Genomic DNA, 26,550 nt, shown 5'->3' on the forward strand with positions numbered 1-26,550 from the left:
GGGGAAATCAAATGTTTCTGGATCTTAGGACTGAATCCTTTTCTCTCACTTTTGCTCTTACCTTTCTCTCTATAGCTGCTTCTTTCTATTAAGATTTATTGGGGCCAGGTGGTGGCACACCTGGTTGAGCCCACATGTTACAATGCGCAAGGAAGGACCCAGGTTCAGGCCCCCAGTTACCACCTGCAGGGGGAGAGCTTCACAAGTGGTGAAACAGTGCTGCGGATGTCTCTCTGTCTCTCTCCCACTCTATCACTCCCTTCCCTCTCAATTTCTGACTCTTGCTATCTAACAAATAAATAAAGATTAAAATTAAAAGATTTATTTAGGGGGTCAGGTGGTAGCGTAGTGGGTTAGGCACACATGGAGCGAAGTGCAAGAACCTGCTTAAGTATCCTGGTTCGAGCCCTCGGCTCCCCACCTGCAGTGGGGTCGCTTCACAGGCGGTGAAGCAGGTCTGCAGGTGTCTATCATTCTCTCCCCCTCTCTGTCTTCCCCTCCTCTCTCCATTTCTCCCTGTCCTATCCAACAACAACAATACCAACAACAATAAGAACCACTACAATGATAAACAACAAGGGGGGGGAAAGCCTCCAGGAGCAGTGGATTTGTAGTGCAGGCAATGAGCCCCAGCAATAACCCTGGAGGCAACAAAAAAAGATTTATTTCTATGAGAGAAAAAACAGAACATAGCTTCAGGCATTAACTTTGAGCCTCACACATGGAAGTCCTGCATTTTATCCACTAAGTCACCTCTCTCCATCTACCAGGACCAAGTTCTTGAAATATCCCAGGACCAGAGGTGGTTTGTTGTCACCCCACCCCACCCCCAGGAGGCAGTGATGATAAGGCCGATTGTTTGGCACTTCCCTCAGATGCTCTCCTTCATGCTTTCTGTAGTTGACCAAGACCCACCTGATACCTGATATTAGCTCCAGGAAATTGACACCTCACCACAGGACTCCCTCATAGCCCCGCCCCACCCCCAAGTAGTGAGTTCAAGTTCTGTCTTACAGGTCTGGAGTTAGGTTCACATTTGTCCCCATCACATTTGTTGGCACTGTCAGGGCCTGGGTCTGTGCCTGGAACCCCTGAGCCCCCTGCCCATCCTCTAGACCTTCCCCCAGGTTCTGCAGAGAGCTGTGGTCATCATCACACAGCAACTAGTAGCAGGGCCAGAACCAGAACACTGGTGGGGGTGTTCTAAGTTCTGTGTTCTTAGTTTTCACCGTGGAAGTGAGCCAGCCTAGGGCAGGTATCTGGGAGGGTCCAGTGTTCCAGGCTAGTGGAGAAGCATGTGTCCAGGGCCAGTGGCTGAGACAGTGGGCCTTGTGTCTGCAGAGAGGTGTGAGTAATCAGGATGACGCAGTGGGCAGGGGGTAAGACAACCTCAGTCCCCACCCCATGGGCCGTGTCTGGCCAAAGAGCTGGGACCTGGGAGCCATAAGGGGTCACATACCCTTTACCACTTTAGATTCAGCCTTCCCAGTTCCAGGTGCCAGGGTTTGTGAAGGGCTTCCCCAGCCTCTAGACATGTCAGGAAGTTAGGCAGGGCCCTGGATTTCCAGCAGGCTCCAGTTAAAAGCTGACCTTGTGGGCACCCTTCATGGGTGCCTGAAATATCACTGAACCCAGCTGTTCAGCCACCTGCTCACTGGGGACATGGAATCTAGGCTGGGGTCAGGGGAAATGAGGAGGGTATCAAAAGGACTGGTCAGGGGTGGTTCCAGACCTGAGTCTTGGGTCAGTACTCCCTACTCTACCCTCAGTGGGCCTGACTGAAGCCAGAGGGTAGAGGCCTAGGACCCCTTCTTGGGCAGGTCCTAGTCCCTCTGTCTTCACTCCCTGAATCTTTTGTCTCTCCTGTCTGGATGGACATTCTTCCCCACCCCCCACCCACACCCTTTCTTTCTGCCTGTAATTTCTTCCTGTCTCAGCCTTACAACCCTCAGGTAACTTTGGATTAACCCTTTCATCTCTCCAGACAGCTTTTCTCCTCCTGGAGGTTGCCAAAGGGTCCACAGGGCATGGAGAGGGCTGCCTGAGACCTTCCCTGTGTACCCAGTGATGCTTTTAGTGAATCATAGCTGAGACACTTAGTCTATGGGAGGACCCAGAGGGCCAAGAGAAGTGAGGTTTAGGTTGTGATTATCGGTATTATTTGATCATTCTAGTGGTAAGCAGGCCAGCACTGAGGAATCGCATGTCTTTTGTCACCTTGTGTCCCCTTTTTCCCCACCAAACCCCCTGCCTGAAGCTTTCTGCTACTGGCCACAGGAACTAGAAACAGGAAGCCCCTGCTAAGCCAGACTATGATGGCCTCAGGTGGAGTCCACTTGTATTTCTTTAAAAAAAAAAAAAAATCTATTGCCATGAGGGTGATTACTAGGTCTCTGTGCCAGCACAAGGAATCCACCACTCCCAGCAGTTTTGTTTGTTTGTTTGTTTTGTTTTTGTTTTTAATACAGAGATCAGTTGAGAGAGAAGGGAGAAAGAGAGATACCTACAGCAATGCTCCACTATTTTTGCTGTTTACCCCCTGCAGGTGGGGACCAGGGCCTTGAGCCTAGATCCCTGAGGGGATGAACTCTTAGGTTGTTTCCAGTTTTCTGATGTGCCCCAAGCAGAGCTGCAGGAAGCTCGTGTGCCTATTAGCAGTGTGTGGCAACTTTTAAAAGATTTCACAGCCACATCCTGGTTTCTGGCTTCTCTCAGGCCTATCACAGCCCCACCCATTGCCCACTCCTCTAGTAAGGGTATGTGCATGGTGGCACCCCGCTGCCCCTGTGAGTCTTGGGGAGCTTGGCATCCCTCATTTACACAGCCTTCTTTTCCCCGGGGCTGCCTCTCCAGTCAGGAACCAGCAAGTGCTGGGCAGGCTCCTGGTTTGTTCTCCCTTCTTTCTCTCTTCTCATTGTGGGGTCTGGAGTTCTACTTAATGCAGGCCGGGCGGGGTCTGAACCTCTGGAGTTAAAAACTATCACGTCCACCTCCAAATAATCACCAACAAAAGAGGGCAGGCAATTCAGATTTTAAAAAAGAAGCTCATTAAAGTTCTGACAGGTGTCTCCAGAGAGTGACCACAGGGCCCAGGGGACCAGAGTTCCAGTGCTAACAACCAAAGAGCTGGCATCTGAAAGACCAGCTTCCTGGCCTGGACTGTTGCCTATGCATAGGCCCTGATGGAGCCATCTCTAGGCCAGAGAAATAGCTCACATGGAGGCAGGTGGCTTGGCCATGGCACACCCAGTAGAGCACACATATTACAATGTGTAAGGATCAGAGTTCAAGCCTCCAGCCTTCATGGGAGAAGGCCTCATAGGTGGTGAAACAATACTGCAGATGTCTTTCCCGTCTCTGTCTCCCTTTCCCTTCTCAATTTTTCTCTGTCCTATCAAATGACGATAAAAGTTAAAAAAAAATAAAGGGGGGGTGGAGTCAGGTGGTAGCATAGCGGGTTAAGCGCACATGACGCAAAGTGCAAGGACCGGCATAAGGATCCTGGTTCAAAATCCCAGTTCAAGCCCCCAGCTCTTGACCTGCAGTGGAGTTACTTCACAAGCAGTGAAGCAGGTCTGCAGGTGTCTGTCTTTCTCTTCCCCTCTCTGTCTTCCCCTTCTCTCTCTCCATTCCTCTCTGTCCTACCCAGCACGACGACAACAACTATAACTACAACAATAAAGCAACAAGGGCAACAAAAGGAAATAAATAACTTACCTGGACAGTGTGATACATTGCCATGTGTTCTACCCAGGTTGAGCCAAGCCCCCACTGCATTGAGGGAAGCTCACTCTCTCTCTCCCTCTCTCTCTGCGCCTCTGTCTTAACAAATGGAATGGAGCCAGCCTGACTGTGTGCCCTGGACCACAGTGGCATCTGAGACGGGTCAATTGCCCTAGGCTTTTTCTTCCTGGCAGCCCAAAAGTTTAGCCCGTGGTTAGCACTACCAGCTCTGGAACACAGTTGAGGACCCTCGTGCTTGGTGCCCTGCCCAGCTGTGACCCCATCCCTCAAGCCTCCACTGGCTGGCCCGCTCTCATCTCTGTCTTCCTGTCCTCAGGCAAACGCTTCCAGGAGTGGTGCTGTGTGGTCCTGTGCTTCAGCCTCATTGCCCACAACCTGGTCCACCTCCTGCTGCTGGCCCGCTGGGAGCACACACCTTTGGTCATGCTGGGCGTTGGTGAGTACCCAGCATCTGTACCTCTCTGACATCAGTGCACATGCATGTGCTTGTGTGAGTGTGTTTGTGTGTGTGCACTTATGCACATAAAGTAGCCAGCCATGTGCCATGGGAGTCTTCCATCCTTTCATTCACCCCTGTCCTTCCTGTCACAGAGGCCAGAAACCTGGACATCCCTCTCAGTTCCCCCTCTTCCTCTTGGTATTTGCATCTTAGACTCAGCCAGTGCTCTCAACTCTACTTTGAAGATGCACCTATAATCCAACTATCACCCTCTACCTCCACTGCCCTGCCCCACCCTAGGCCTGCCACCATCTTCACCACTGGGCAGAATCCTCAGTGTGGCCCTGTGCCTCTGTCCTGGCAGACACACTCCCACCTCAGGCCTCTACAAATGCTGATCCCTATGCCCAGAACACTCTTCCCAAAGACACTTACTTGATTTACTCTCTTCCCAGGTGTCTGGCAGGTCACCTCCTGAAGGGGGCTCTCCTTTGTTACCCCTCAGAAAATAGCAACCTTGGGCTGGAAAGATAAGTTGATGGTTATGCAAAAAGACTTGCATGCCTGAGATACCAAATGTTTCAGGTTCAATCCCCAGCACCACATAAGCCAGAGCCAAACAGTGTTCTGGTAAAAATGAAAACATACTTGTAATATGTGACCCCCCTTGACCCTACTTATATGTAATTTATAATATGTATAATTTTAACTATTTTGGAATGAAACAGAAATTGAGAAGGAGGGGAGAAATTGAGAAGAAATTGAGGAGAGAGAGAGGGACATGGAACATTGCTTCAACACATGTGAAGCTTCCCCTCTGTAAGTGGGGACCAGGGGACTTGAACCTTCATTCTTATGCCTGATAATATGTAGACTCAACTGGGTGAGCCACCATCCTACCCCTAATATAGTTAATAGTGTATTCTTTGTCACACACACACACACATAAACATACTCAAATGTCAGCTCCCTGAGTAGAGATTTTTTTAAATATTTATTTATTTATTCCCTTTTGTTACCCTTGTTTTATTGTTGTAGTAATTACTGTTGTTGTTATTAATGTCATTGTTGTTGGATAGGACAGAGAGAAATGGAGAGAGGAGGAGAAGACAGAGGGGGAGAGAAAGATAGACACCTGCAGACCTGCTTCACCGCCTGTGAAGTGACTCCTCTGCAGGTGGGGAGCCGGGGACTCGAACCGGGATCCTTACACCTGTCTTTGTGCTTTGCACCGCCTGCACTTAACTCACTGTGCTACCGCCCGTCTCCCGCGCCATCTCCCGAGAGTAGAGATTTTTATATGCTCAGTGCTGTGCTCATAGCCTCAAGCACAAGGCCTGGCACTCAGTAGGTGCTTAATAAGTATTGAGTCAATGGGTGAGTGAATGAATGAACATGCTGTGTTTGTTAGTGCCTGCTGAGCATTTCCGGTTAAGGTGGGAACTGTCTCATCCATACACAACCTGGGATGTGGATGCTACTTTTGTCCTCATGCTCCAGATTAGGAAACTGAGGCTTAGAGAAGGGACCAACCTAGAGTCGCTCCTCAAGCCAGAAGCATGGTATGATTCTTAAAGAACTGTTTTCATTCCCAGGCTTTGGGTGACTCACTTTCCCCTACTTTTGGCCACCCTCAGGCTGCCAGGCTGAGGGGCAGCTGTGCCTACCATTGGTCCACCTGGCCATCCCTAAGTGTGTAGCTTCCACAATCTGACAGTCCTATACATTCTGACTGCCTAAGCCAGTAGTCCCAAGGCTAGCTAATTGAGCATCTGGCTGGAGGGGATAGGGGTGCTGGGCACGTGCTGGGGGGCTGGAATAGCTAGAGGGCAAGGAGATTAACCCACCTGTTGCTGGGGAGCCTGGGTGCTGTCCAGAAGAGTCAGACATGGGGGTCGGGCGGTGGCGCAGTGGGTTAAGCGCATGTGGCGCAAAGCGCAGGGACCGGCATAAAGATCCCGGTTCGAGCCCCCGGCTCCCCACCTGCAGGGGAGTCGCTTCACAGGCGGTGAAGCAGGTCTGCAGGTGTCTATCTTTCTCTCCCCTTCTCTGTCTTCCCCTCCTCTCTCCATTTCTCTCTGTCCTATCCAACAACGAATTGTGTCAACAAGGGCAATAATAATAACCACAATGAAGCTACAACAAGGGCAACAAAAGGGGGGAAAAAATGGCCTCCAGGAGCGGTGGATTCATGGTGCAGGCACCGAGCCCAGCAATAACCCTGGAGGAGGAAAAAAAAAAAAAGAAGAGTCAGACATGCACCCCAGGCACAGGGTGGCTGCACCTCCTGCCTCTCCACGTGGGAGCCCCATGCTTAAGGGTAGGAATATAGGCAGCCCTGAAGTCCCATTGGGAGCAGTTATGAGTCAGCCCCTGTAGACCCAGATTCAAGCCCAACACCACTGTTTGTTGATTTGGGAAAATGTCATTATATCTGTAGACTTCATTCTCCACATCTGTAAAGTGACACTACTCACGGGACCACTTCCAAGGGTGTGCATGACTGCTGAGGGGGTTAGTGCTGAGGAGATTGGAGGGCGGGGTGTGAGGGAGGGAGGGACGCTGCCTGGCTTGGCTCTCACCAGGACCTACCACTTCAATGATTATTTTTAATATTTTATTTAATTTTTTTTATTGGAATAGAGACCGAGAGAAATCAAAAGGGAAACAGACACATGTAGACCTGCTTCCCCTCTGCACAAGTCCCTTAAGTGTGATAACGTGTAACCCAGTGCACCACTGCCTGGCCTTTCAGTGATTAATTTAACCACGTTACTTCTCAAGCACTTGCTGTTCCCCAAACCCCCTGTTGGGCACCCTAAATGCCCAGTGGCTGCCTCGTGCATAGGCTCTGCTCTTCATGCTCAGAACCTTGCCTGCTGCGCTCACCCAGGCAGCAACAGAATCCAGAGTGGGCATTTCAGGCAGGCCTTCACTTCCTGTCCATAGTGAAGAGCAGAACTTTCAACAACACCGAGCCCAGGAGCTCGCTGGCTATCCAGACAGCACGTATGATGCCAGCTTCCTGTCCCACTCGTTTGTCTGTAGACTGATAACAGCAAACAGTCCCTGATAAGGCTGTTTGCTCAGTTCCTAATCGATTAAAGTAGCTGCACTGATTAAAGTAGCTGCACTGATTTGTGAACATGTAGGAGGTAAGGCACAGTGCCAGCCTGCAAAGCCAGCCCCCAACCTACCACTGTGTCCCAGGACTCCAGTAGACCCTAGAAACCAAGGGAAGCAGAAGCAGAAAGAAGCACCCAATTAGTCAGCACAGTTGAGTGATGCAATGCTGGAAAGCAAAATCATTGCAAGGGAAAAGGCAGGAAGAGAGAAGTTAGAGAGAGACCTGAAGGAGGTGAGGGAATGGTATAGGTGCTTAGGTCCTGAGGCCAATGTTTGTCACTTGTGGGATAAAGACAGCCTGTGAGGCAGGACAGAATTGCTCAACAGAGAAATAAATGTGTGGGAAGCAAGTGGCTTAATTGGTAGAACCCATATTTTGCCATGCAAAAGGCCCAGGTTCTAGTCCTCAACACCACAAGAGCAAGGGGAAACTTCACAAATAGTGGAGCAGTGCACTGGTGTTTTCCCTCTCTGTCTGTTTCTCCTCTACCTAAAATAGAGAGAGAGAGTCTGCTGTGAATGGTGGTGGAATTGTGCAGGTACAGAACCAGTGATAGTGCTGGTGGGAAAGAAAATAAAAAAGAAAATGAGGGAGTCGGGCAGTAGTGCAGCGGGTTAATCGCACTTGGCTCGAAGCACAAGGACCGGCGTAAGGATCCCGGTTCAAGCCCCCGGCTCCCCATCTCTGTCTTCCTCTCCTCTCTCCATTTCTCTCTGTCCTATCCAGCAACAATGACATCAATAACTACAACAATAAAAACAACAAGGGCAACAAAAGGGAATAAATAAATAAATACTAAAAAAAAAAAAAAAGAAAGAAAAGAAAATCATTTTAAAAAAATGAAAATGAAAGGAAGGGAAGAGAAGGGGCCAGGTGGTAGTGCACCTAGGTGAATGCAAACATTTCTATTACTATACTCAAGGACCCAGGTTCAAGCCCCTGGTCCCCACCTGCAGTGGGAAAGCTTCATAAATGGTGAAGCAGTGTTGCAGATGTCTCTCTTCCTCTCTCCCTCTCTATCTCCCCTCCCCTCTCAATTTCTCTCGGTCTCTGTCAAAAATAAATAAATGATTTTTAAACAAATATTAGAAATAAAAAGGAAAGCTAAGTGGAAGTGGTTCCATCAGACATGGGGACAGATCATATAGGCCTTGAAGAGTGTGGACTGGACCTGGAGTTCATTCTATAAGCCATAAGATTCCCTTGGTGACATCTCCTGAAGCACGGGGGGGTGGGGGGGGTGGGGGGGGGGGGTAGCAGGGCCCAGAGAGGAAGTGCAGGTGGTTCCAGGTAACCTGTCTGGAGGCATTGGCAGGTGAGTGGGAGGGCTCTGTGTCCAGTGGCAGTCTTTGGTCTGATCAAAGGAAAGCTGAAGCTGCCACCACCAGCAGGTGGGGGGTGGGGCTAGAGGGGAGGTGCTAGACCGAGAAGAGGTGTGAAGCAGAACAGTGAAAATTTGGGAGCTGAGTCTGGAGTCAGCCGGAAGCTAGATATAGAGGTGCTGTTTGAAGTACTGATAATATGAGAAGGCCGCCAGGGGCTGTTAAGTGGCCAAGAACAGAGGCCCAAGGTACTGAGAGGTATGAGAGAACCAGACACAGGAATAGGTGGGTACAGAGACCAGAAGGAGAATGGCTTAGAATGACTTAGGGGTCCGCTGGGAACAACCACCATACAGACCAATGAAGGGGGTGGGGGGAGCAGTCAGATCTGGTCACAGGAAGGTTATTAACAATCTAGATGGGAACTGTGTTGTCACGGATGAATGAATTAACAAAGGAATCGCCTGGGAGCCCTGAGCAGTTTGCCATACTCAGGAAAAGTATTAGTTGGACCTTGAAGATGAGAGTAGGAATTTTTCTAGAAAAAAAACAGAAGGGTGGAGTGGGGGTAGATAGCATAATGGTTATGCAAACAGACTCATGCCTGAGGCTCCGAAGTCCCAGGTTCAATTCCTACACCACCATAAACCAGAGCTGAGCAGTGATCTGGTGGGAAAAAAAAAAAAAAAACTTATAGAAACAGATGGGTGAGTAAGAAGGGTCAGAGGTCACCCAGCCTCAGATCACAGCCAGTCAGGTCCAACCAGGTCCAGATGGGCTGGTCAGATGGTATAAGTGTTGCTGTGATTTGGACCAAAGTTGGTAATGATAAGATCTGGCCCCTGCACCTCAGTTGGGGACAGCAGTGGTCACTTCTGTGCCAGCCGTTCTCTCTCCACACTGCACGGTGATCACGGGGCAGAGCAGTTCTGGCTGGAGTAACCAAGGGAACCAGATTGTCCTAGGAACCTATAGTGACCTAGGAAGTGGCACAGGAGGCAGGACTTGGAAACCAGAAACCCAAGAACAATCTCAAGGTCACCCAGTGAGTCAGGGTAGGCTTCAGTGAGCCACCCAGGTCCTGTCCCCAATCCTGTCCCTGTTTCTTCTACAGACAGGGAGGGTGGTAGCCAGGGTGAGGCCGCCACCAGCTTCTGGTGCTAGGACAAACAAAGAAGCTTCTGTTTGCCTGCCTCTGCCATCCCTGCCCCCACTGGAGTGGCCTCAAGCAGCAGTCCTGAAGTCAGCTCGGAAACTGCCCCCCCCCCCCCCCTCCACTGCAGTGCTGGGGAACACAGAGCCACTTCCTCCCTGAGGGATGGGCAGGGCTCCTTCTCACAGAAATGGATTTTTTTTTTTCTTTTTTGTTGCTAGAACTCCATGGCTCTGAGCTGACTTAATTCAAACACAGAGAGGGAAGAAAACCACAATACTGAAACTTCCTTGTTGCAGTGGGGGGGCAGATTCCCACTTGGGTGGGTCATGCACTTGACAAAGCAGATATACTCTCCAGGTGAACTATCTTACTAGCCTGGAAAGAGCAGTCTTGACACCTGTCCAAAGCACACATCGATACCTGCTCAGCAGCCTGGAAAAAACACGTGGCAGCTGATAAGACTGAGGCTTAGAGGGAGGAGTGGTGTTGAAGCTGCTAAATGTAGCATTTGGGGAAGGGGGCTGTCCTAGGAACCTTACTGAGCACTGCCTGCAGCAGCCCATTTTGGAACCTGACTGTAGTTAGGTAAAAGAAGTACTGTCACTCTCTGGACTTGGCTGTGAAGGTCCCCCTCAGTGTCACAAGAAAGGTCCTCAGGCCCGTTGCTCACAGCCCTCACTGTGCAGCCTGGGCACCCTTCCCTGAGTCTCAGTTCCTCCTAGAGAAGTCACAGTATGATGGGACTCATCACTATGGTCATAAAATCAGATCACACACTTTAAAAACAGGCTTTCTGGGGGGTCAGGCAGTAGCGCACCTGCAGACCTGCTTTACCACTTGTAAAGTGGCCCTCTTGCAGGCGGGGAACCCAGGAACTCAAACCGGGATCCTCACAACTGTCCTTGAGCTTGGTGCCACGTGCTTTTAACCTGCTCTATGTGTGTGTGTATGTGTTGGGGGTGGTACAGAGACGGTGAGGATATGAGGACTGTTTCCCCAGGCAGCCAGCAATAGGTGCCATGTGCTCTTAACCTGGTGTGTGTGTGTGTGTGTGTGTGTGTGTTAGGGGTGGTACAGAGATGGTGAGGATGCCTGAGGATGCTCAGTGCCTGCACCATGAATCCACTGCTCCTGGAGGCCATTTTTTCCCCTTTTGTTGCCCTTGTTATTGTAGCCTTGTTGTGGTTATTATTGTTGTTGTTGATGCCATTCATTATTGGATAGGACAGAGAAATGGAGGGGGAGAGAAAGATAAACACCTGCAGACCTGCTTCACTGCCTGTGAAGCGACTCCCTTGCAGGTGGGGAGCCAGGGGCTCAAACCGGGATCCTTAAATTTTTAAAAATATTTATTCCTCTTTGTTGCCCTTGTTTTATTGTTGAAGTTATTATTGTTGTTGTTGTTGTTGGATAGGACAGAGAGAAATGGAGAGAGGAAGGGAAGACAGAGAGGGGGAGAGAAAGATAGACACCTGCAGACCTGCTTCACCGCCTGTGAAGCGACTCCCCTGCAGGTGGGGAGCCGGGGGATGGAACCCGGATCCTTACGCCAGTCCTTGCGCTTCGCGCCACGTGCGCTTAACCCACTGCGCTACCGCCTGACTGCCATCTATTATTTTTATGATCATTCTAGTCATCCGTTAGGATTAAATGCTTAGGACGATTAAGGAGATAAGATTTGCTGCCAGTTTAGGATTGGCCTTGCTATATAGTGCAGGGATTAAGAGAGATAAAACATTTAAGGTGCTGGCGCAGGGCCCAGCACACCTACAAGTGCTTCATAAATGTCACATCAAACAAATAACAGCCGACACCATCACCCAAAGGACTCGAGGGCAGATGTCTCCACACAGGCTTTTGGAGGACTATTCACAGCAGCTTTGAGTCATCACAGCCCCAATCTGGAAGCAGCTGGACAGCCAGCAGCACACCATGTCCACCCAGACACGGAATGCAAGTTGGCAGGGAAAAGGCACTTGACTGACTAGAAGCACCACGCTAGGGAAGGAGGCTGACCTCGGAAGAGCATGTGGCCCGGGCATCCATCTAGGGGTCAGTCATGGACCTTGGTTTGTTTTTACCTGTTTATGTGTAGGTGGTGGCTAGGCAAGACCAGCCTGTATTGACAGGAAGCAGATCAGATCAGTGTTTGCCTGGAGTATGAGTCAGGAGGCTAAAAGCAGTGCCCAAGGTTACTAGCTTGGAGGAGGTGACGTTTAGAGATGTTAGAGCTGTTAGATCAAGACTTCAGGCAGCACTTACTGACCACTCACTACACAAAGATGCTGAGGCCCAGAGAGGGCAAGAGGCTGGCCCAGGGTCACACAGCAATATATTTAAAAAGAGATGAGTCCAGCTTCACATTAGCTCTAATCCACATGAGCTCTTAGCTTTTACAGAGATACATCTTGTAGTCTAGTCTGCATAAAAGTGCCCCTGGGTGGCCTGGAAGGTGGTGTCATCATTGAACTTTGGACTTGGAATCATGAGATCACAGATTCAATGCCCAGCACGGAGTATTGTTCTGGCATATGCACTCCTGCCTGCCTCTCTCTCTCTCTCTCTCTCTCTTCCTCTCTCTCTCTCCCCTGCATCCCCCTTCTCTCTGTTTCTGCCTCTAATGGAATAAATAAAACAAATCTCTTTTTTTTCCAAAGGGGTTTTCCCCTATGTTTTGCTTTGCTTATTTTAAATTACTTTTATTATCTTTATTTATTTATTGGATAGAGGCAGCTGGAAATCAAGAGGGAAGGGGGAGATAGAGAGGGAGAGAGACTGAGAGACACCTGCAGCCCTGCTTCACCACTTGCAGAGCTTTCCCCCTACAGGTGGGGACCAGGGGCTCGAACCTGGGTCCCTGCACATTGTAAAATGTGCACTCAACCAGGTACACGACCACCCAGCCCCAATAAAACAGAGTGGAGGCTGGGCAGTGACATTAAACTTTATTTTTATTTCTAGATAGAGCCAGAAATCAAGAGGGAAAGGGGAGACAGAGAGGGAGAGAGAAATAGAGACATCTAGAGCCCTGCCTCCCAGCTCATGAAGTTTCCACACTACAGGTAGAGACCAGCGAGGTCCACCCAGCCCCCCCGCCCCCTTTTTTTCTTTTTAGATTCTATTTAGATTCACTTTATCAGATAGAAAGAATGAGGCTAGAGGTCAGGGCAGCACTGTGGCATATGTGGTTCTAGGAATTGAACTCTAGACCTCATGCTTACAAGTTAAGAATTCTACCACTAATCCACCTGCTAGGTCACTGTGCTGGTCTTGACATAAATAAACAAAAATCCCCTCAGGGTTCCATTCAGCATCCCCTGAACCCACTGTAAAAGTTTGAACATCTGGAATTATATCTCTGTCATCTTGTAAATCAGTATTAAATCGCTAATGAAAAAAAAATTTTTTTATTTATTTTCCCCTTTGTTGCCCTTGTTTTTTATTGTTGTTGTAGTTATTATTGTTGCTGTTATTGATGTTGTCGTTGTTAGATAGGACAGAGAGAAATGGAGAGAGGAAGGGAAGACAGAGAGGGTGAAACAGACCTGCTTCACTGCTTGTGAAGCGACTCTCCTGCAGGTGGGGAGCCAGGGGCTCTAACCAGAATCCTTACACCGATCCTTGCACTTCACGTCACATGTGCTTAACCTGCTGTGCTGCTTCCCAACCCCCGAAAAGCAATTTTTTTAAATGTTGGAACATGGGGAAACTTGGGGTGTGCACTCCCTACCCCCTTGTGTACATGGCTCTAAAGTGTGTATTTTCCTTTTTTTAATTTTACTTTACTTATTTATGTGGAGGGTAGATAGCATAATGGTTATGCAAAGAGACTGTCATGCCTGAGGCTCCAGAGTCCCAGGTTCAATCCCTCGCACCACCATAAGCCAGAGCTGAGCAGTGCTCTGGTGGTTAAAAAATATATATATATTATTTATTTATTATTGGATGGTGAGAAATTGAGAGGGGAGGGAGAGAGACAGAGCAACACCTGCAGCAGCTCTCCTTCACCACTCGTTGATTAAAGAATGTTTCAGGAGAAGAGCAGCAGATGCAAAAGCCCAGAGGTGAGCAAAGGACAGGGAATAAATAAGCCGTAGGGTTGGATGAGCTATGCTGGGTTATTCATTTGGGCAGGTCACTGGTCACTCTGCCTCAGTTTCCCCTTGGGTACAGTGGTGATTCTTCATCTTGCAATGTTCAAGGCAGATTAAGAGCCCAGTTCTGCCACTTGTCACATGTCACATGTCACATGTATGATCTTGGCCTGATTGCTTCTACCCTCCGAACTTTAATTTCCACTTCTGTAAAGACAGGGTCAAAATAGTACCTACATCAGCGCCAGGAGAGAGCTTGTCCATTAGAGCACATACTTTACCATGTTCAGGGACCCAGAGTCAGGCCCTCAGCACCAGGCATAGAAGCAGCACAGTCTAGAGTGGCAGGGGGGAGGGGAGGGGGAGACACCACAGCACTGCTTTACACTCATAAAGCTTCCCCTGCTGCAGGTGCTCGCTTGTGGCCTAGGGCTCAAACCCAGGTCCTCACACATGGTAACATGTGCACTCTGCTAGCTGCCCACCTTTGCATTTTTTTTTTTTTTTTTTTGCCTCCAGGGTTATCTCTGGGACTTGGTGCCTGCACTACAAATCCACTGTTCCTAGAGGCTTTTTTTTTAATTTTTTCCCTTTTGTTGCCCTTGTTGTTTATCCTTATTACAGTTGTTGTTATTGCTGTCATTGATATTGGAGAGGACAGAGAGAAATTGAAAGAGGAGGGGAAGACAGAGAGGGGAGAGAAAGATAGACACCTGCAGATCTGCTTCACCATCTGTGAAGCGAACCTCCTGCAGGTGGGGAGCCAGGGGCTCAAACCGGGATCCTTCCGCCGGTCCTTGCACTTTGCGCCATGTGCCTTAGCCTGCTGCGCTATCGCCCAGCTTTTTTTTTTTCCCCTTTTGTTGCCCTTGTTTATCATTGTTGTCGTTCCACCATTGCATTTTTTAACCGTTGTCATTCCCATCTGTGGAAGGGAGACTGGAACACAGAAAAGTCGTGTAACATGCCAGGTGTCACACAGTTACTGAGCAGCAGTTGGAATCTGAGCCTAAATCTAGCAGCTCTTAACCTCTCTCACACTAACCCCTCATGTGAGTCAGTGGGCTAGTTCTGAACAAATTCAGAACAAAGACAAAAGAAAGCTGGAGGCAAGGTGATTTCATTTATTATTATTTCATTTATTATTGATTTTATTTATTATTGGGTAGGCACATATCTTCTCTCTGCACCCAAGATACTTCCTGATGTCCTGCCCCAAAAGGACATTTCCATGTTACTGGCAGCACTGGAACTGAGTGGGCTTTCCTTATGTGTGGTGACTAGGAAGTCAGGGGAGAGGTGTTGAGAAAGAGCTCACTTGGTAGAGCGTACACTTTACCGTGTGCAAGAGCCTGGGCTCAAAACCCCCAGCCACCACTTGGGAGCATCATGCAAAGGGGAGACTTCTCAAGCTTTGCAACAGTGTAACGGTGCTTTTTCTCTCTTTCTCCCTCACTTTCTTACCTTCTAACCTAATTAAATCCACTTGGGAGAAGTGGAATCATATAGTCACAAAGTCCCAGTGAGAAAACCCTGGAAGCAAAGAAAGAAAGAGAAAGAGAAGTCAGTTTCCTAGCCTGGGAGGTTTGGGCTAATCTGAGCATGTCCCCTTTATTCTTTCTTGACTCACCAGCACATGAGTCCTTGCTTCCTCTCCCTCCACCCCATTCCAGAGCAGAGGGGACAGCAAATGCCTAAACTGTGCTCCTTGGGGCTCTGTTCACAGAGAAAGAAGCACCCTAATTAGAGACAGGACACCCTCCCCTCTAATGAGTGAGTGAATGTGTGAATCCTGGTCTGTGGTGGGTGGGCAGTATGACCCACTGTCCTTGCAGCCCTGACTCCCCTCCTTTTGTCCACAGTTGCAGGAGCTCTCATTGCTGACTTCCTGTCTGGCCTGGTGCACTGGGGAGCCGACACTTGGGGCTCTGTGGAGCTGCCCATTGTCGGGAAGGTGTGTATATCAACCCAGCCCACTACCTCAAAGTTAGATTCTCTGACCTTAAGTGAGTTTCTTTTCCTCTGAAGCTGCTGTCAGGACAGTGATTTGTATGTAGCCTGATCCCTCCTTCTCCTCCAAGCCTCAAGCAGAGATTCCCCCAGGGACTGGTGGGAGTAAAAGTAGCAGGCGTGGGACAGAAGAGAGCTTTGATGTGTGTTCACATCACCAGGAAACCCTCCAACTCAGGGGCCACATCTTGTCCCTCGTTGCCTGCCCTGATGTACCTCACTATTAAATGGTTTTAACCAAACTTGATCTTGTTATCAGTCAGACTCTTCTTTTTTTCTGCTTGTGAGTGACAGAAAAACTGAATATAAGTTAGCATAACCAAACAAAGGTACTGATGACTGATGCCTATAACTGAACATTTCAGTAGACCTAAAATGGCATGGCCGGTCCAGTATGACCGAGCTCCTCAGACTTAGTCTCTGCACATATCTGTCTCTGCTTCCTCTCTGTGGCCTTACTATAAAAACTAAAAATAACAATTTAACATTTGTTTATTTATTAGAGAAAACCCGAGCATCACTCTAGCTTGTATTACTGGGGCTCAAACTCAGGAATCTCATGCTTTTAGATCCAGTGATTTAGCCATTATGCCATCTCTTGGGCAGCTTTGGCTCACTTTTTATTTGTTTGTTTGTTTGTTTTGTGTTTTTAGATAGGGGCAGGGAGAGTGCAAGAGATCACAGCCCCACCTGGTGCAGTGGAGGCCAGACTCTAACTTGGTCACACGCATGTTAAAGGAACACACTATCCAAGTGAGCTCTTTCACCAACCCTGTCGCTCGCTCTTTCCTTGAGGAGGAACCCAAGATGGTTCCCAGCTGCCTGTATTTCTTTCTTTCAGCTCAGCCTCCAGTGGGAAAAGGGCCCTTCTTTCCCATGGTCATAGCCAAACTCCCATGGCTCACTCCCATTGGTCCCACTTGGGTCACTGTGACCAAAGGACTCAAATGATTTGATTGGCCCTGCCAGGTCACATGTTCACACTTTAATGGAAGTGGGGAGGCTATAACCAGAGGGCGAGGGCGGGAAGAAGTTGACTTTTCCAACTGTCTGGAGGTATGAAGGAGGGTGGAGAATGTCTCCAGATCTCTGTAGCTCTGATGGGGTAACTTGAGGTCCAAAGGTCCCTGCTGAGTTATTTCAATCCATTTTTGCTTAGACCTGGATCTTGAAAGCTAAGTAGGTTCTGTGTCTGTGGGATGTTCTAGCATCTCCATTCAGGGAGGAACTGCAGAGAGAGCTCACTGGGTGGGGTCCCTGACTTGCCATGCACAAGACCCTAGATGAAGACCCAGCACCACATAGGCGCTGTAGCTCCAGAGGAAGTCGTGGTGCTGTGGCGCCTCTCCTTTTTTCACTCTATCTGAATGAAAAAGTGTTCTGAAGCAGTGGAACTGCACACATGTGAGGCCACAGCTCCACACCCATGGGGAATAAAATAGGGCAGGAGGTGGGTTTGCAGGAAGTTTTAGAGAACATCCACCCACCTTGGACTGACCACTGGGTGTACCCCTATTCTACTCCACCCTCACCCTAGGCTTTTATCCGGCCGTTTCGAGAGCATCACATAGACCCAACAGCCATTACTCGGCATGACTTCATTGAGACCAATGGGGACAACTGCCTGGTGACATTGCTGCCACTGCTGAACATGGCCTACAAGTTCCGCACCCAGACCACCGGTGAGCATGCCAGCTGTTGGGTTGGAGGGAGGCTGCTGGAACAGACAGATGGCTATGAGCCTCCCCTAGCTTGTGTGTGTTTGGTCCCTGACAGCATTCTACATGTATTTTTAGTTAACTGTCTTCGTGTAAAGGTGACACATTTGACATAAAGATTTGTGTTTCCAAGGGGCCAGACAGTAGCTCACTGGGTTAAGCACACATAGTACAAAGTGCACGGACCCACTCAAGGATTCCAGTTTGAATCCCTGGCTCCCCACCTGCAGGGGAGATGCTTTACAAGTGGTGAAGCAGGTCTGCAGGTGTCTATTTTTCTTTATCCCTCTCTTTTAGCTCCCCTCCCCCCTCAATTTCTCTCTATCCTATCCAGTACAAAGTGGGGGAAAATGGCCACCAGGAGCAGTGGATTCATTGTGCAGGCATTGAGCCCCATCAATAACCCTGGTGGAAAAAAAAAAAAGATTTGTGTTTCTAGCATCTCATCAATAATCAGATCTGGCCACCATTGGGCCTTTTTCCCACATGGTGACACCGGGCCACAGCTGAGCTGTAGCCACCCCTCCTAGATAGGCCTCTTGTTCTCTGGTTTACAGCCTCCACTATTCCCTGCAATCCTTGCTCTGGACACACACACAGCCCACCCACACTTCAGTTTTGCTACATCAGCGTAGTGGAAAATACAGGCTATGAATGTAGCTCTGAGTCCAGATCTCTGGCCTGTTTGGGGGAAAGAAACTGTTCCCAAAGCAAATGCTTCTACCTTGCTGAACCTCACTTACTTGTCTGCCAGGTGGGGGATACTGAATTCCTCCCCTGTGCCAGGTCTTGTACTACCAACTGGATACTTTAGAGCATCTTGTCCTGCTGTGATGAATATCTGGGGCGGTAGTGTCCTGGTACACTCCCAACCCTCCCCAAGGGCTCCCTTCGACTGTGAGTAGTGGCTGCTGCCCCTTTTAGAACTGTCAAGGCAGGTCCCCCCTTCACCTCTGGAGCCATTAATGCTCTAGAGGACTCCCCAGAGCAGTCCCCGACAAGGCTCTTTGCACCTTATCTCCATTTCACCATGTTCTGTTTCCCCACTCCCTCGGATGTTTTTCTAGAACAGACAGCCCCCTCAATAAATCACCTATGAATCCTGGCCTCATTCTGCTTCTCAGGAAACTGGTCAAGTTTATACTGCCACCTTACTCATGAGGAGGTTGAGGCTCACAGAGGCACAGTCCCTCACCCAGGCTCATTCAGCCCAGAGAAGTCACAGCAGGGAGCTGAACCCTACTCTGCCTGACTCCAAAGCCCACATTCTTAATAATTCCTCTACTTCGTTCCCTGCTCACAGAATAGAACAGAAGGCAGTGAGGCCGGGACCATGTGGGAGGCTGGAAGGAGGCCTGGGAACTGCCTCAAGGCACAAGGTGAGGGGTACCCACTCCCCTGTGTGACATTGGTGTGGGCATTCTTTCTCCACCTGCAGAGGCTCTGGAGCAGCTGTACCCCTGGGAGTGCTTTGTCTTCTGCCTGATCATCTTTGGCACTTTCACCAACCAGATCCACAAGTGGTCACACACGTACTTCGGGCTGCCATGCTGGGTCACCCTCCTGCAGGACTGGCACGTCATCCTGCCTCGTAAACACCATCGAATCCACCATGTCTCACCCCACGAGACCTACTTCTGCATCACTACAGGTGTGGCCCCAGGAGAGCCTGGAACGGACAGGGCTGTGGCTCCATCCTTGGGGCCAGGAGGACAGGCGTCACAGTGGGAGGTCATGCCATTCTTGCCCTTGTAGAACCTTCTCTCAGAAAACACTTTTTTTAAGTGCCATATATATATATATATATATTTTAAATATTTATTTTATTTATTTATTCCCTTTTGTTGCCCTTGTTGTTTTATTGTTGTAGTTATTATTGTTGTTGTCGTTGTTGGATAGGACAGAGAGAAATGGAGAGAGGAGGGGAAGACAGAGAGGAGGAGAGAAAGATAGACACCTGCAGACCTGCTTCACCACCTGTGAAGCGACTCCCCTGCAGGTGGGGAGCCGGGGTTCGAGCCGGGGTTCGAACCGGGATCCTTACGCCGGTCCTTGTGCTTTGCGCCACCTGCACTTAACCCGCTGCGCTACAGCCCGACTCCCTATTTTTTTTTTTAAGATTTTATTTATTTATTAATGAGAAAGATAGGAGGAGAGAGAGAAAGAACCAGACATCACTCTGGTACATGTGCTGCCGGGGACTGAACTCAGGAACTCATGCTTGAGAGTCCGATGCTTTATCCACTGTGCCACCTCCCAGACCACTTATTTTTATTTATTTATTTTTAAATATTTATTTATTCCCTTTTGTGTCTTTGTTTTATTGTTGTAGTTATTATTGATGTTGTTGTAGGATAGGACAGATAGAAATGGAGAGAGGAGGGAAAGACGGGGAGAGAAAGACAGACACCTGCAGACCTGCTTCACCGCCTCTGAAGTGACTCCCCTGCAGGTGGAGAGCCAGGGGCTCAAACCAGGATCCTTACACTGGTCCTTGCACTTTGTGCCACCTGCACTGAACCTGCTGCAATACCGTCCGACTCTCTTATTTATATATTTTTAATGAAAGAGAAATACAGAGAGAGTTGGAGAGACAGCATAATAGTTACTCAAAAGACTTTCATATACCTGAGGCTCCAAAGTCCCAGGTTCAGTCCCCAACACCACCATAAACCAGAGCTGAGCAGTGCTCAGTTAGTTCTTTCTCTATATCTCTCTTTTTTTTTTTAAATTTTTTTTTTTATTATCTTTATTTTTTTGAATAGAAACAGCCAGAAATTGAGAAGAAAGGGGGAGATAGAAAGGTAGAGAGACACCTGCAGCCCTGCTTCACCACTTGTGAAGCTTTCCCTCTGCAGGCGGGGACCAGGGGCTTGAACCCAAGTCCTTGCACACTGTAACATGTGCGCTTAACCAGGTGCACCACCACCCAACCCCTGAATCTCTCTCTTTCATAATTTAAAATAATATTAAAAGAGAGAAATAAAGATAATCAGAGCACTGCTCAGGACTTAGTATATAGCACTGAACAAGACTGCAAAAATACCTACCCTTGTAGCCTTTACATGTTAGGGGGGGGGGGGGGAATGGATGCTACATTTGATGGTGCTAACTGCTGTGGAGGAAAAGAAAGCAGGAAGGAGAAGAAATGGGGGAGTCTGTGCCTTTTCAATCAGGTGGTCAAGGAAAGCCTCACTAAGAAGGTGCCATCTGAACTGAGGGAGAGAGTCACACAGATCCCAGAAGGAACTTCACTGTAGTTAGCAGGAATGCTGAGTGCAGAGGTCCTGAGGAAGGAACATGCATGACGTGTTTGTTTGAGGATTGGCAAGGATGCCTCCTGTGTGGCTGGAGGGTGGAGGGGACGGAGTGATAGGAGAGGTGACAGTGCTTAGTGTGCAAAGTGCACATGCAGGAAAACAAAGCAGGCTGAAGAGTAGGGTGGGGAAGGGAAGCAGCAGTTTATGCACAGAGGCTAGAAACCTAACAACCCTATAAATCAACATCTCAGAGAAAAAGTGGCATTGGAGTTGGGGGTGGGAGGGAGATCTGGCAAAAGATGCAAAGGGCCCTGCAGGTAAACAGAGATAAATCAATTCAGGCAAAGGAAAGCCTTGACCAAGGAATAGTGATTACTGGAGACCAAGTGCCATTGACAGTTCATGAGACAATGTCAAAGAAGCGAGGTGACCAGTGAAACATCTATCAGAGTTTAATTACGTTATAGGTGCTGTCACATCAGACCAACTGAAGTCCAATTGTCATCGACCTCATGCCTTTAGGATACATACCGCCTTGGGTATCACTTTCTCCTCCACAGTATAAAGCTGCCTGGAAGGGGGTCGGGCGGTAGCATAGCGGGTAAAGCATACATGGCACGAAGTGCAAGGACTGGCGTAAGGATCCCGGTTCAAGCCCCCAGATCCCTACCTGCAGGGGCGTTGCTTCACAAGCAGTGAAGCAGATCTGCAGATGTCTATCTTGCTCTCTCCCTCTCTGTCTTCCCTCCTCTCTCCTTTTCTCTTTGTCCTATCTTGTTGGGGGCTGGACCCATTGCCTGGGAAAGTCCAGGCCGTAGTTTCCATGAGGTCTGAGCAGACCTGACTCTAAAGTTTTCAAATACCTTGCACTATCTATCAACAATGACATCAATGACAATAATAACAGCAACAAGCGCAACAAAAATGGGGGGGGAAATGGCCTCCAGGAGCAGTGGATTCACAGTACCAGCACCGAGCCCCAGCAATAACCCTGGAGACAAAAAAATATAAAAAAATAGAATAAAATAAAAAATAATTATTTTTTTTAAAAAGCTGCCTAGAAGACTTCCTGGAGGAGTTGGCCTTTGAGCTATAATATCCTTCACGTTCCCATCTATGGTAGGGGTAGAAAGACAGTAGATACAAAGCACTTGGCATAGAGTAGGGGTTCCACAAACTACAGCTACTGGTTTTGGTTTTTTTAAAAAAAAAATTTTTTTTTAATTTATTTTACCAGAGCACTACTCAGCACTGACTTATGGTGGTACAGGGGTTTGAACTTTGGTGCCTCAGGTATGAGAGTCTTTTTGCATAACCATTATGCTATCTACCCCTACCCTGAAATGTTTGTAAGATTTATTATTATTAAGTCACGAGAGTTCCAGCTCAATCCTCAGTGCCTCATGTGCTGGAATGGCGCTCTGGATTCTGTCTATCTCATGTGGAATGCTCTTATAACTTAAGTAATAATAATAAGTCTTACAAGCAGTGAAGCAGGTCTGCAGGTGTCTGTCTTTCTCTCCCTCTGTCTTCCCTTCCTCTCTCAATTTCTCTCTGTCCTATCCAACAACAACCACAGCAGTAATACTAACAATGATAAACAACAAGGGCAACAGAAGGGAAAAAAATACCCTCCAGGAGCAGTGGATTCTTCCGAGTCCCATTGATAACCCTGGAGGCAAAAAAAAAAAAAAAAATATATATATATATATATATATATATACACACACACACACATATATATATGTACTTATTTATGAGAGAGAAGGAGAGAACCAATGCATCACTGTAGTCCTAAGGATCAAACTCAGGACCTCATGTTTGACAGCCCAACACACTATCCACTGTGCCACTTCCCAGACCACAGATTGATTGATGGGGGGAGGGAGAAGCATGTGAGTGAGCACAGAGACAACCAGACCATCACTCAAGCACATACGATGCCAGTTGTCAAACCCAGAGTCCAATTCCTTCTACTATACCACCTCCCATATCACCTGTTTGTGGTTTTTAAGTCTTTGTGGAGGCAGCTCTGAGAACCGCAAATAATTGTTTTGTCTGTCCGAAAGTCGTGCTTTTTGAGGAAGGTGGCAACTGGTTACTTAAGAAATCAGCAGACTGTTGAGCCAAGCTTGGGTCCATCCTGGTTAGGCTACCTGCTAACTGGGGACTCCTCCAAGCCTCAGCTTTTGTATGTAGGAAGCAAATAAGACTAATACTGTAGTCAGTGTAAATATATTTATTATAGTTAAATATTATCTACTTCACGGCATGGGTGGGAGGCTAGTACATATTAAATAAGCTTGTGAACAATATTTATTGAGCACCCACTGTGTGCAAGGACACAGAGTCCTGTTCAGAGCTGCCGTTTTAGTTGTGTGTTGAGAACCAGCACAACAAAGGAAAGTCAATAAGTGTGGTTACTGGTTATTATAAAGGCAATAAAGAGATAAAAAGATGATTGCAGCAAGTACAGAGTGCTGCTTTGTGATCAAGGAAAGCTTCCTGGAAGAGTTGCATTTGAGCTGAGTGATAAGAAATGCTGCCCCTTGTTTGACATAGAATAAGCACTCAGGGGAGTTGGCGGTAGCGCAGTGGATTAAGCGCATGTGGCGCGAAGCGCAGGGACCGCCATAAGGATCTTGGTTGGAGCCACCAGCGCCCCACCTGCAGGGGAGTCACTTCACAGGCAGTGAAGCAGGTCTGCAGGTATCTATCTTTCTCTCCCCCTCTGTCTTCCCCTCTCTCCATTTCTCTCTGTCCTGTCTAACAACGACCACAACAATAACTACAACAACAATTTTAAAAAGGGCAACAAAAGGGAAAATAAATAAAAATTAAATTTAAAAAAATAATAAGCACTCAGAGAGAACGAGTGAGAGATGAAGGCTTGTCAGAGTGGTTCCTAAGCCCTCAGCACCAGGTTCCTTGGGCAGCCTGTGCCCCCTAGGTCTCCCCCAGCCAGGCCCAGCTGCTCCCTGTGTCCCTCAATGGCTGATCTCCGATCACTCCCTGCATGTCCTGTTTTCCCTGCAGGCTGGCTCAACTACCCTCTTGAGAAGATGGGCTTCTGGCGACGCCTGGAGGACCTCATCCAGGGCCTGACGGGTGAGAAGCCTCGAGCGGATGACATGAAATGGGCCCAGAAGATCAAATAATTCTTCCGAGCCGGCCACCTCGTTGCTAACCTTCCCTAGCACCCCCAAACCGAAGCCATCTGCCAAATTCTAGCCTCCTCCAGGTGGAGAGGATGCCTCCTGGGCTGGGCCCAGGCACCCCCATCCTATCCCTTGTGACACAGAATACTTGAGCCACTGATTTTACGTCTTCTCACCCCCCCCCAACTTTCCCCTCTGCCCCCCCTTTTTTTCCCTTCGTTTCCTCTCCCTGGCCCCTTCCCAGCCACCTGAGCTGCTCTTATCTACCAAGCCTGACTGCAGAAAAAGGAGCCCCTCCTGCCAGCTGCCCCAGGGAGAGGAGATGCTCACCCATCCCCATCCTCACTCCTACCACCTACCACCACCCCCACCTACTGGGCAGCCTGTCGGCATAGCTGGTATTAGGGCCACTGAGGCATCTTCTCTGTCCCCCTTGACTGGCCCTGGATTGTGTAGATGTCCCCGAGCAAGCACACCTAAGTGTCATGGGAACACTGTATTGCCACAGCCCTGCAGACTCACCCCAAAGGCCTGAGTGAGTAGACAACCAGCCACCATCCTCAGCTTGGCCTATCCACTCATGAATGACAGAAGGACAGCAAGAGCCTGGGAACAGCTGGCCGGAAGAAGCCAGAACGCCTGCCCACGTCTGTTCTCCCCTGGCGTCCCCACCTGCCCACATGATTCCATCTGGAGCTGATGTTTCTAACCATTGGACATCTTTGCAGGGCCTGGTCCCTGCCAAAGGTCATGGTCACTTGGAAGGAGACATAATTGTTCCCTCTGACCAGGTCTGTGTCAGAGAAGAAAGGAAGAAAGAGTGGGGCTTTTTTATTTTTTTTGGTTTGTTTTGGTTGTATTTTTTTTTAAAGGTGCTTTTGCTTGTTTAATGTAAATAATAGAAAGCCTTAATATCTTTTCTGTAACACGGAGTAATATTTTAATGTCATGTTTTGAATGTACATAATATATTTATAACAAAGCAGCAAGAATCTACTTAACCTTGGCTGCCTGGTGTCTAATAGTTGGATGAGGGAGAGGGGAGGAGCTTGGTGGGTGAGGCCCCACTCCCACCCCATTCCCAGCTCTCCCCGTTACCAACCCTGGGTTTTAGACTGAGGTTACCTGAGACAGTGAATAGAAATTGACAGACATTCCATGCCCTTTTGGAAGGGACCCACAGCTTGGTGAGACATACTATCCATACAGATCACTGGTGGAGTAAAAACGGCCAGTCCCTATTCATGAATTCCCTCAGCAGATGTTTATTAGCACCTGGTATGTGCCAGACTCTGGCCTGGACACTAGGGCCCAGCACTGAGAAAGCAAGGACTTCCCCTGGTGGTACTGACCTGCTGGGAGTCAATAAACCTAAATAAATACACATGGATGTGCAGGTGGTGCTTTGTTAAGAAAGTCAAATGGGAAAGTCAGGTGGTGGCGCAGTGGGTTAAGCGCACATGGCGCAAAGCACAAGGACCGGCTTAAGGACCCTGGTTCGAGCCCCCGGCTCCCCACCTGCAAGGTAGTCGCTTAAAAGGCGGTGAAGCAGGTCTGCAGGTGTCTGTCTTTCTCTCCCCGTCTCTGTCTTCCCCTCCTTTCTTCATTTCTCTCTGTCCTATCCAACAACGACAACAATAACCATAACAATAAAAAAACAAGGACAACAAAAGGGAATAAATAAGTATTTTTTAAAAAGAAAGAAAAAGGGAGTCAGGCTGTAGCACAGTGGGTTAAGCACAGGTGGTGCAAAGCACAAGGACCAGTGTAAAGATCCTGGTTCGAGCCCTGGCTCCCCACCTACAGGGGAGTCACTTCACAAGAGGTGAAGCAGGTCTGCAGGTGTGTCTATCTTTCTCTCCCCCTCTCTATCTTCCCCCTCCCCTCTCCATTTCTCTCTGTCCTATTCAACAACAACAATAATAACTACAACAATAAATCAACAATGGCAACAAAAGGGAATAAATAAAATATTTTTAAAAAAGAAAGAAAGAAAAAAAGCTAAATGGGATGGAGCCATATCTGCAAAGAAAGGTGGCCCTATTTGACAAGGTGGTCAGAAGGCCTCTTTGAGGAGGTGACATGATCTGAGACCTGAAGAAGGAGAGGAAGCCAGCTGTGGGGAAGAACTGGAAGAAAAGGTCTTACAGGTTGGCAAGAGCAAAGGCCCTGAAGCAGGAACAATTTAACAGTTTTTAAGAGATGGGCAGCCAGTGTAGCTAGACTAAATTAAGAAGCAAAAAATGAAGTTAAAATAAGGACTTAAGAGATTGGGCAGACGGGGGTAGATAGCATAATGGTTATACACAGATTCTCATGCTTCAGGCTCTGAAGTCCGAAGTGCAATCCCCCGCACCACCATAAGCCAGAGCTGATCAGTGCTATGGTAAAATAAGTAAAATAAAAATATTTAAAAAGAGAGATTGGGCAACAAACACATGCAGCTGGGCTCACCTGTTACCATGCTCAGGGTTCAAGCCCCCAGCTCCCACCTGCAGATGGAAAGCATCACAAGTAATGAA

The 26,550-nt window shown here is 48.4% G+C and overlaps 1 protein-coding gene across 2 annotated transcripts in view; it reads left to right on the forward strand.

Annotated features, from left to right (window-relative positions):
* The window catches only part of PEDS1 (plasmanylethanolamine desaturase 1), a 28,276-nt gene extending 2,864 nt beyond the window's left edge, over nucleotides 1–25,412 (forward strand). The window contains exons 2-6 of one of the 2 annotated variants that reach the window (XM_007533151.3): nucleotides 4,061–4,180; nucleotides 15,745–15,836; nucleotides 17,430–17,574; nucleotides 19,049–19,261; nucleotides 23,907–25,412. In XM_007533151.3, the coding sequence (XP_007533213.1) occupies nucleotides 4,061–4,180; nucleotides 15,745–15,836; nucleotides 17,430–17,574; nucleotides 19,049–19,261; nucleotides 23,907–24,028 (692 nt within the window). In that variant the 3' untranslated portion in view covers nucleotides 24,029–25,412. The remainder of the gene's footprint in view (nucleotides 1–4,060; nucleotides 4,181–15,744; nucleotides 15,837–17,429; nucleotides 17,575–19,048; nucleotides 19,262–23,906) is intronic. The other variant, XM_060185516.1, reaches the window with a different exon arrangement.
* The last annotated feature ends 1,138 nt before the right edge of the window (nucleotides 25,413–26,550 follow it).

The sequence above is a fragment of the Erinaceus europaeus genome, chromosome 1, assembly GCF_950295315.1.
Source record: "Erinaceus europaeus chromosome 1, mEriEur2.1, whole genome shotgun sequence".
In the NCBI taxonomy this organism is placed as follows: domain Eukaryota; kingdom Metazoa; phylum Chordata; class Mammalia; order Eulipotyphla; family Erinaceidae; genus Erinaceus; species Erinaceus europaeus.